The sequence below is a fragment of the Mastomys coucha genome, unplaced genomic scaffold (assembly GCF_008632895.1).
Source record: "Mastomys coucha isolate ucsf_1 unplaced genomic scaffold, UCSF_Mcou_1 pScaffold5, whole genome shotgun sequence".
In the NCBI taxonomy this organism is placed as follows: Eukaryota; Metazoa; Chordata; class Mammalia; order Rodentia; family Muridae; genus Mastomys; species Mastomys coucha.
Genome location: NW_022196911.1, coordinates 96,512,855 through 96,524,082, shown reverse-complemented (window position 1 = coordinate 96,524,082; position 11,228 = coordinate 96,512,855). Strand labels below are relative to the sequence as shown.

The 11,228-nt window shown below is 41.5% G+C and overlaps 1 protein-coding gene across 1 annotated transcript in view; it reads left to right on the top strand.

Moving 5' to 3' along the window:
• Klhl11 (kelch like family member 11) overlaps positions 1–8,273 on the top strand; it is a 10,492-nt gene extending 2,219 nt beyond the window's left edge. The window contains exon 2 of the mRNA XM_031350767.1: positions 6,438–8,273. Within this exon, the coding sequence (XP_031206627.1) occupies positions 6,438–8,019 (1,582 nt within the window). The 3' untranslated portion in view covers positions 8,020–8,273. The remainder of the gene's footprint in view (positions 1–6,437) is intronic.
• The last annotated feature ends 2,955 nt before the right edge of the window (positions 8,274–11,228 follow it).

Below are 11,228 nucleotides of genomic sequence, written 5' to 3'. Positions count from 1 at the left end.
GGGGAATTAGAGTGGTGTCATCTGTGTTTATACTTTGGGATTTATTTTATGTATATGGGTGTTTTACCTGTGTGTATATATGTACATTATCAGTGCTCGATGCCTAAGGAGGCCAGAAAGAGGGCATATGGGTGCTGGAAATTAGCTGAGCCATCTCTGCAAGCCATCTGTGTTTGAAATAGAGGAGATGAATTACTGATGGCCTTGACACGGGAGATAGGAGTAAGGAAAAAATTTTTTTTTTGGAGAGGGGGTTTGTGTAGCCTTGGCTGTCCTAGAACTAGCTCTGCAGTTCAGGCTTCAACTCAGATCCACCTGCCTCTTCCTCCCAAGTGCTGGGATTAAAGGCCTGTGCCACTACTGCCTAGCCAGCCAGTAAAAGAATTTTTTTTTAACCCAAGCAGTTCGAAAGATCAGATTATTACAGTGTGGAAAAATATTGGGCATTTAATCCCAACACCCTTGGAAAGCAGAGGCAAGCAGATCTTTAGTTTTAGTCTAGCCTGGTCTACACATCCAGCTCAGCTAGGCTGGAGATCTTGTCCCATCTCCTTATATTTCAAAAGAGATATAGAAAAATAGGGGCTTCAGAGATGGCCCAGATGTGGAAAACATGCCTGCACTGCAGGCATGAGGGCATGGTATTACATTCCTGTAACCCCAGCCTGGGGGAAGAGAGCAAGAACAGGCTGATCCCAGTCTGGCACAATGGGTGAGGTTCAGTGAAAGACCTTGTCTGGAAAAATAAGGTGGGGAGCTGGACTGACAGCCCAGTGGATAAGAGCACTTGTTTCTCTTACCAGAGGCCCGAGGTTGGTTCGGTTCCCAGCCCCAACCTTGTGGTTCACAACTATCTGTACCATTTCAGTGGATCTGATGTCTTCTGACCATCAAGGGCATCAGACACACATGGTACATAAATATACATGTAGGGAAAACACTCATACACTTAAAATCTTTTTAAAAAAAATTAGAGCTGGGCATTGGTGGGCACGCCTTTAATCCCAGCACTTGGGAGGCAGAGGCAGGTGGATTTCTGAGTTCAAGGCCAGCCTGATCTACAGAATGAGTTTCAGGACAGCCAGGGCTACACAGAGAAACCCTGTCTCGAAAAAAAAAAAAAAATCCAAAAAGGCTGGAGATTAATCAAGGAAAGACATCTGATGTCAAAGCCTTGTGCCTACGTTCATACTCAAGCACACAAAAGATGTGGAAAAGAGCAGATAGATATGAGAGGAAGGTCAGTGGGCATGGTCAGGATAAGATAGCTGGATAAGCTTCAGATTGAAGAACATTGTCTCCACTTAAGCTGTGAAAGAAATCACAAGGAAAAACAATGTAACACAAAAGGATATTTCCAGGAGCTGGAGAGATGGCTCAGCCAAGAAGAGTGGCTGCTCTTCCAGAGGGCCTATGTTCAATTCCCAGAACCCCCATGGGTTCACAACCATCTGTAATTCCACTTTGGGGGTCTAACTCCCTCTTCGGATGTTGGCAGTAGGCACACATGTGGAGCACATACATAAATGCAGGCAAAACATAAATATATTTTAAAATAGATATTTCCAAACACTGAGATTAATATCTTTATACTGGAAAAAGAGCCAAGGACAATGACACATTACTGTAACCCCAATTCTTGGGAGGCTGAGGAACAGGAGTTTTAGACCAGACCTGTGTGAGTTACATAGAGAAATCCTGTCTTAAAAATAAAAAGAGAGCTGGTGGCAGTGGAGGCAGAGGCAGGTGGGTCTTTGTGTTGGAGGCAGCCTGGTCTACACAGTGAATTTTAGGACAGCCAAGGGCTACATAGTAAGACCTTGTCTCAAACAAAGAAAAAAATTGGGAGCATACCTTTAATCCCAGTACTTAGGAGGCAGGGTCAGTTAGGTCTCTGATTTCAAGGACAGGCAGAACTACATAGGAGATACAGTCTCAAAGTCAGAAAAAAGGGTAGGCATTAGATGGAAAAGTAGAAATAAATACAAATTGGGAGAAACTAGCATATAATTTATAATTAAAGCCACAGAATAGATTAAGTTACCTAGAGTACACATTAAAAATGAATAAGAAGAAAGAGGGTAGGTAGGGAGTCTCTCAGCATTAAAGAATCCAGCAGAGTGAACTGAGCTGATACCATGGAGGCCTAAAAGGGGGGTGGAGTCTACTGTCAAATAATCATTAAAGATTGGTGATGACATCATTGAGTTAAGTATTTCCATTAAAAAGGATTGAGTTTGAGGTAGAGTGCCTACTTAGTTAACTCTAATATAGGAGAGGTGGAACATGTTGAAGAAAATGATTGTGTGGAAGAGGAGAAACTGATACTGTAAAAGCAGAGGAATGGACACAGGAGGTTTGTAAATCAAGGTCGATCAGAGTCCATCTTAGAGTAAGAGATTGTGATGCACACCTGTGTCCAGCACTTATCAGTAGATGTAGGCCAGTCTGGACTAAATAGTCCAGGGACTCTTTCTCAAAAATGCTAAGGATTGAATCTGGGCTGTGGTGGCTCTTGCCTTTAATCTCACCATTTATGAGACAGCAGCAGGTGGTCTTGAGTTCCAGGCCAGCCTAGGCTACATAGAGACCCTGTCTCAAAACCATGAATGGAACTGGGAAAGAAAATATGGTGTATAACTATAGGCAAATTGGTTGGTGGAAAAATAAAGCCCCTACCCACAGGATTGTTTCTTTTCTCAGAGTACAAGACTGGGTCCTCAGGATTGGATGGAATGGGTGTAAAACCAAGGAGAATGAAACTGAAAAGAGGAGCTATTGTCAAGCTGTGTTTGTGTTTGTCTGTGATTTTTTTTTTTTTTCAGAGTTAGTCCTTTTTGAGGAGTAAGGAAAGGAGAGACTACTTCAGGCAGTTTACTTAAAACTAACTTTGCTGGCGTAGTGGAACATGCCTTTAATCTTTACATGAGGGAAGGAAAAACAGGCTGAGTTCAAGGCCAGCTAGGGCTACACAGAGAGAGCCTGCCTCAAAAATTGTGTGTGTGTGTGTGTGTGTGTGTGTGTGTGTGTGTGTGTGTAAAATTTCCTCCATCTTTCACAGGCACTATTCTTTTTACCCCCCTTCCCTTCTCCCTCTTGCTCCCTCCCCACCCCTCATTCCGGCTCTACAGGCACCATTCTAAGTGCCCTATAATGATTCAAGTTAGTTTAGTGATCTCCGAGGCAGGATCACTTGTCTCTGCCTGCATAATACATCTCTGATCTAGCTCTGCATGGCACTTGGATTAGAAATAATAGGGTGAACAGAGTCTCTTGGCTCGGCATTGTAATCCCAGCTACTCTAGAAGCTGAGGCAGAAGGATCACAGGTTAGAGGCCAACCTGGGCAACTTAGATCCTGTCATAAAAAAAGAAGGTGGGAGAGAGGGGTTGTATAGTAGAGCACCAGCCTACCATGAGGCCCTGAGTTGAATCCTGTCTTAGTTGGGGTTTCAATTGCTGTGAAGAGACACCATGACCAAGGTAACTCTTTATAAAGGCGAACATTTAATTGAGGCTGGCTTAGAGGTTCACAGGTTCAGTCCATTATCATCATAGCAGGAATCATGCAGCATACAGGCAGACATGGTGCCAGAGAAGGAGCTGCATCTTTATTTGAAGGCAAACAGAAGACTGGCATCTACAAGCAGCCAGGAGGAGGCCTCTTCGACCCTGGTCGGAGTCTGAGCATAGGACCTCAAAGCCCATCTCCATAGTGACACACTCCCTCCAACAAGGCCATACCTCATAATAGTGCTACCTTACATTGGCCAAGTGTATTCAAACAACCACAAATCCCCATTATAATAAATAAATAGAAATATTATATGCCCAGCACAGTGCTTCTCACACAACAATGCCTAGTGTGTAAGAGCTATTGGTTTTTTGTTTTGGTTTTTGATTTGTTTTTGGGTTTTTTGTTTGTTTTCTTTTGAAACAGGGTTTCTCTGTGTAGCCCTGGCTGTCCTGGAACTCACTGTGTAGACCAGGCTGGCCTCAACTCAGAAATCCACCGGCCTCTGCCTCCCAAGTGCTGGGATTAAAGGCGTGCGCCACCACCGCCCATCGAGCTATTGGTTTTATAGAGTAATGCTTCCCAAAATCTGTCTAAAGGGAATATGCTTCAGAATTATCTGCTAAACATAGGCGGTAGAGGCAGCCTGGGAACCAAGTGGCCTGGCACGCAGACTTGTCTGGGTACTATAGACTCTAGAGTCTAGAACCTTCACTTACCACTCTCTTGTCTTTGTTTTATCTCTAAGGTTGCAATGTTTCTTCAAGAGGGTTAAGAGAGCTTATCTTAATTTATTTGTATTTGTAGTTAAGTAGTTATTGAGCACAGTAAACATAATAAATCATTATTGAATGGAAATGGGCCTGTCATCATGATGAATGATGGAAATGATGTCATCATGACATCATTCTTAGATTAAGGTTCTCCTCAATTAAAGGGTCTTTCTTTTATAACCATGGTCTCAGATTGACCGCCCTTGGGCTAAGTACTATCAGATTTATGATTTGGACCAACGCTGTGTTGTGTTTTATTTTAACTTAAATGAATTTAGGTGGGTAGGCAATGTACTATTAGTAACATCAAACCACTTGACCCCAGGGAGTGGCACTATTAGGAGATGTGGCCTTGTTGGAGGAAATGTCTCACTGTGAGGGTTCGCTTTGCGACCCTCCTCCTAGCTGCCTGGGAACCAGTCTTCTCCTGGCTGCCTTCTGATTAGAGTTGCTTTGGTCATGGTATCTCTTCATAGCAATAAAATCCTAACTAAGATATCTGCATACACTTTGTTTGTTTTGTTTCTTGGCTTCAGATATTTGAGTTTATCTTGTCTTGTTTTAATGATATCCAGCCTTGGGCAAAGCCCCTTAAAAGATCCTACCTCCTGTGGTTGCCTAAAAAGATAAAAAGATGAAGAGACAAAATCTTCTGACACAGCCTAGGCTTCTGTTCTTTCTGATATCTGGCCAAGCAGAGTCTCTAGGAAGTTAGTTCCTGCCTGCCTCTAGTTTAGACTGTATGGTCATACTAGAAAAAGCCTCTTCACCAAGATCCTTTCTCTTCCTTTTTTTTTTTTTAATATAAGATTTATTTTTATTTGTACAAGTACACTGTAGCTATCTTCAGACACACACCAGAAGAGTGAGTACACCAGATCCCATTACAGATGGTTGTGAGCCACCATGTGGATGCTGGGATTTGAACTCAGGACCTCTGGAAGAGCAGTCAGTGCTCTTAACCAAGACCTTTTCTCAATTAAGAAAAACACAAAACTGGAAGTGGTAGTGCATGCCTGACCTGTCTCAAAAAAAAAGAAAAAGAGGTTCAATGTCTGCAAAGGGATTAGAAAGGATGTCAGGAATGCATTTGGATTGGTGTTTGTTCTTGTTGTATGTGTCTGTATATCTGTATGAGAGTTCATGTGAGTGCAGATGCCTAACAATGCCAGAAGAGGGTGTTTGACTCTCCCCAGCTGAAGTTAGACAGTTGTGAGAAACTCAGTATGGGTGCTAGGAACCAAACTCAAGTCCTCAGATGCCATCTTCGGGCTTCCAAGGGTACCAGCCATGTATGTGGTACAAAGATATCCTTGCAGACAAAATACCCATGTATAGACAGTAGAATCCAGGCATAGTGGCACGTGTTTTTAATCCCAGCACTCAGGAGGCAGAGAAAAAAAAGATGACAGCCTGAGTTAGTGAGGCCCTGTCTTAAAAAAATAAAAAAGATCATTAGAACTACCACTAAACTACCCCTCCAGCCCCTTTTCTCATTTTCTGAAGTTTTGAAACAGGGTCTCACTAAGTTTCCCAGGTAGACTTACCCTGTGATTCTCTTGTCTCAGTCTCCTGAGTATTAGGATTACAGACTTATGCATGTAAATATATTATTGCGTGTCTATGATATATGGCTGCCACAGTGCACATCTGGAGGTAAGAGGAGAATTTTGTGAGTTCCTCTTACACCTCAACATGGGTTCTAGGGAAAGAACTCCAATCTCTAGGCTTTTTCTGGCAAGAGCCTTTTACCCGATGAGTCATCTGCATAGTGAGACCTATTTCAAAACCTTCCTCCTGAAAACTACTTCTCAGCATACTATGTGCTAACTTGTGGTGGGAGAGTAGTCTTTTTCCAGGCTTGTGTTTTTTGGTTTTTGGTTTTTTTGGTTTGTCAAGACAGGGTTTCTCTGTATAGCCCTGGCTATCCTGGAACTCACTTTGTAAACCAGGCTGGCCTCAGAAATCCGCCTGTCTCTGCCTCCCAAGTGCTGGGATTAAAGTCGTGTGCCACCACTGCCTGGCCAGGCTTATGTTTATAAGATTAATACTACCATTTTAATTTGTATAATTCAGGTACACATACATATACACATAATATATATAAAATATATTCCAAAATCAATCTTTTCTCTTTTTTTTTGATTCTAGATTCTTATTAATTCGTTTAAAAGAATTCTGTGGAGAATTTCTCAAGAAAAAACTTCATCTCTCAAATTGTGTGGCCATTCATAGCTTAGCCCACATGTATACCCTGAGCCAGCTTGCTCTGAAAGCTGCAGATATGATACGGAGAAATTTCTATAAAGTCATTCAGGACGAGGAATTTTATACTTTACCTTTCCATCTCATTCGGGACTGGCTTTCGGACTTGGAAATTACTGTGGATTCTGAAGAGGTTCTTTTTGAAACAGTTTTGAAGTGGGTTCAGAGAAATGCCGAAGAGAGAGAGAGATACTTTGAAGAACTTTTTAAATTGCTCAGATTGTCCCAGATGAAACCCACCTACCTTACAAGGCATGTCAAACCAGAGCGGCTGGTGGCCAATAATGAAGTTTGTGTCAAGCTAGTGGCTGAAGCAGTGGAGAGGCATGCGCTCAGAGCAGAGAATATACAGTCTGGCACACTGCAGCATCCCACTTCGCAAGTCTCACTGTTACCTCGCTATGGACAAAACATGGACGTAATCATGGTTATTGGAGGTGTGTCGGAAGGAGGAGACTATTTAAGCGAATGTGTGGGATATTTTGTTGATGAGGATAGATGGGTAAATCTGCCCCACATTCATAATCACCTTGATGGGCATGCCGTCGCAATTACTGAATCTTACGTGTATGTTGCTGGCTCCATGGAACCAGGGTTTGCTAAAACTGTGGAAAGATACAACCCAAACCTGAATACATGGGAACACGTTTGTAGTCTGATGACCAGAAAGCACTCTTTTGGGCTAACAGAAGTCAAAGGGAAGCTGTATAGCATTGGAGGACATGGCAATTTTAGCCCTGGCTTTAAAGATGTGACTGTTTATAATCCCGAGCTTGATAAATGGCACAACTTAGAGTCGGCACCAAAGATCCTTCGAGATGTCAAAGCACTAGCCATTGAGGACCGGTTTGTGTATATTGCTGCCCGCACACCTGTGGACCGGGACACTGAGGACGGACTGAAGGCCGTAATTACATGCTATGATACAGAGACTCGACAGTGGCAAGATGTGGAATCTTTACCGCTTATTGACAATTACTGTTTTTTCCAGATGTCTGTGGTCAATTCAAACTTTTATCAGACAGCATCATGCTGTCCCAAGAGTTACTCTTTAGAAAATGAAGAAGCAGTAAGAAAAATTGCTGGTCAGGTGTCTGATGAGATCCTTGAAAGCTTGCCTCCAGAAGTCCTAAGCATCGAAGGAGCAGCCATTTGCTATTACAGGGATGATGTCTTCATCATTGGAGGCTGGAAAAACAGTGATGATATTGACAAACAGTATCGGAAAGAAGCCTACCGATACTGTGCTGAGAGAAAGAGGTGGATGCTCCTTCCTCCAATGCCTCAACCCCGTTGCAGGGCCACTGCTTGCCATGTCAGGATCCCCTACCGGTACTTGCATGGCACACAGAGATACCCCATGCCTCAAAACTTAATGTGGCAGAAGGACCGCATCCGACAGATGCAAGAGATACATCGGCATGCCCTGAACATGCGGAGAGTGCCAAGTTCCCAGATTGAATGCTGAGCTCAGCAGCACTTGCAGCTGAAATCTGTTCTCCCTGTTCTGTGAGGCTGGAGAAGCCTGGACTGTTACTTGGAAAAGTATGTCAGTGACTTATTTTCTACTTGGACCTATATAAGAGAAGTGTAGTTAGAAAAACAAATAGGAAACTCAGTTCAGTGTGGTAATTTTTGTTAGGTTGCAGTCCTGACTTTGGTTTGTGTTTGTGTGCTGGCAAATAAGATCTTATTAAAGAGAAGTGGGGGAAAGCAAGCCTAGTTACTTGGCCTTTTTTCTGCCAACAGCTGACCCCTTTGTCTTAGGGACTTAAATGGGGCTCCAAGCACCAGTGTTATTTGCACACTTACTTTATACTCCTTTAAGTTTTTATGGATTGTTTTGTTTTCAGTGGTACCAATTTATGCATTAAGCTCTCATCTGCAGGAGACGTGCAATAATGAAACTGGATCTGAAGGTAAAGCACTATGTTTCAGCAAGGATGATCTCAGAATGTTAGCACTGATGTTTTGCTGTATGCATTTATCTACAAATGCTGGTTTTGTTCATTGGAAGGGGTGACCAATGAGAAGTTTGTGAGTGGAACATTCTCTGGTTTGTTTGGTTTCTTCCACAGCTGTTTATAGACTTGAAGCCATCATTCTGAGATGATAGTTGGGAAGGTGTTAATGTTTGCCTGGTTGGCTAGAGACAGAGTTACACAGGTGAAGTTTATTTCTCAAAGATAACTAACTGCTCAGTGTAGCTGAGAAAGCAAATAAATGAACAAACATTTGAAACACTTTGAAGGGTTGTCACTGTTGAGGACTCAGTGTGCCATGACAATCAACACACGATGCCTTCAGTTCGGTTTTTTTTTTTTTGCACCACTGAATATTATATAGACTCTTAATCAGTTCTTTCTGCAAGTAAAGCTTTCAAATGGCAAGGAAGTAACAGTTTAGAAAATACTGCTAAGAGAAGCCATGTTACTTCTGGCTCCTGATTGTCATGTTTTACCTAGTTGCTCTAGACTTCTACTGGAACTTAGAGCCTAGAATATCAAATCTGAGTACATAGTTTTGGCTTTTAAATTTTTAAGGCTTTGACATGCCACATTTAACAGGAAACTATCAAAAGGTTATATAATCAATTTGATGTCATCTTGCAGAAAAGGTTTTTAGTCTGTACATATTTTTATTGCATTCCCTAAAGTAGTCTTTTTTTTTTTTTTTTTTTTTTTTTTTTTTTTTTTTTGAGGCATAGTCTCACTATGTAGCCTTGGTTGGCCTGAAACTTACTAGGTAGTTCAGGCTTTGACCACATATAGATCTGAAGGACAGGCTTCCGAGGACCAAGAAGCAGTTTCAGCAGCAGCCGCTTCTGCTCTTTCCAGTTCTCTGCTTTTGTTGAGCTGTGACAGTGATGTTGGACATTCACATTCCTAGAATTCTTTGTATTTATTATCATTTTCTGGAGCTGCTATTTTATAGTTCATATTCATGATCTTTAATTTTCAGTTGCATTAGGTATATCTTTGAATCCCATTCTCTCTTAGTATCTGTACATTCTTATTTGTATATGGCGTTGGAGGATTAACCCTTTTGAGCCTTGTGTAGGTTGTCATTGCTTTTGCACTGTTTTTGATAATAAATTCCCACTCAGTACATTGGATTTTTGTTCATATGTAGATACTTGGAATATATAATTTCCCATTTTTCTTTAAGAATCTGGATCTATTTTGTACTTAGTTTCTGAACTCCTTTGTGCAGAGCTTAAGACTTGGCACTCTCACTCTTAAGCTTTTGTGAGTAATCTTGATCTTGTTCTGTGACTATTTCAAATTTTGATATCATTTAATTCTAGATACAGTATTGATATATATTGATATAGTATTGGTATATATTGATATAGAAATATCATTTTTTCTCCTGTTTTTGTTTTAATGCAAATCCCTCTCACTTTGTATGATCTAACCTGTATTCTTGCTGATTTTATCTTTGATATTTTTTTTTTTTTTTTTTTTTTTTTTTTTTGAGACAAAGTCTATGTTGTTTTGGCTGGCCTGGAATTCTCTGTGTAGACCAGGCTGGCCTGGAATTCATAGATCCACCTGCCTCTGCCTGGGATTAAAGGCATGTCCTGCCATGCTGGGCTTGATGGCACTTTAGTACACTAATTTCATTTTCTACTTCTTTAGTTTGTTTTCTAAGTAGTTCATGGTGTTTAGTTTGTCTTTCATGTAAATTGTCCATATTTGGGACCTTTAGACAAGAGACATTAACACATCCTCAGTTTCTGGTTCAGATGATTATGCCATTGGGGTCTTCCTTGCATTTCTTTCTTTTCAGATTAGTCATTCCTTCCAGCAGATATTTTCACTCCCATCACTTCTAAATACGGTTATGCTGGATTGGCTCTGAGACTGTGTGAATATTCTTCGTATTCAGAAAGGATTTCCACATTGATATGTGATACAACCTTTTTTTTTTTTTTTTTTTTTTTTTTTTTTTTTTTTTTGGTTTTTTCGAGACAGGGTTTCTCTGTGTAGCCCTGGCTGTCCTGGAACTCACTCTGTAGACCAGGCTGGCCTCGAACTCAGAAATCCACCTGCCTCTGCCTCTGAAGTGCTGGGATTAAAGGTGTGCGCCACCACTGTCAAGCTTGATACAACCTCGATGTGATGTATTGTAGTCAGTCCAAAGACATCTTGCATAATTTCTTGATTCAGAAGAGTGTTCTTGAAGGCTCTTCTCTCCTTATTTCAATACCTTGTACATAAGCATTCATAAAAGTTCAGCTATAATTTTCACTGACAGCCAGTGTAGTGCAATCTTTGTTTCTTTAGTATTCACTTCATGTTCAGAGGTTTTGTAGATTGGAGAACACAGTTGCTCTGAGCATCCATGAGGTTTGGGTCAGCACTGTTCCAGGGACTAGAAGCACACTCCCTTCTTGACCCTGGAGTCCTCATCAGAACTGTGCAGCCACCACTCAAGGATAGTCATACATGCGAGCAATGTGTAGAGCAGATGGGAGTACAGATAATCCCCAAGAGGCTGCATCACTGGAAGGCCCACATGTCATGGACTTTGACCTCATGGAAGTCACATTAAGGAATTACCCACTTTTCTGACTGTCTATACACTCCTGAGCTTTATGCAAGTTAACATTCAAGCTAAATCTTTCAACACTCATTTAACATAGAGAGAAGACTTCTGTCTTAGGTGCTGGTG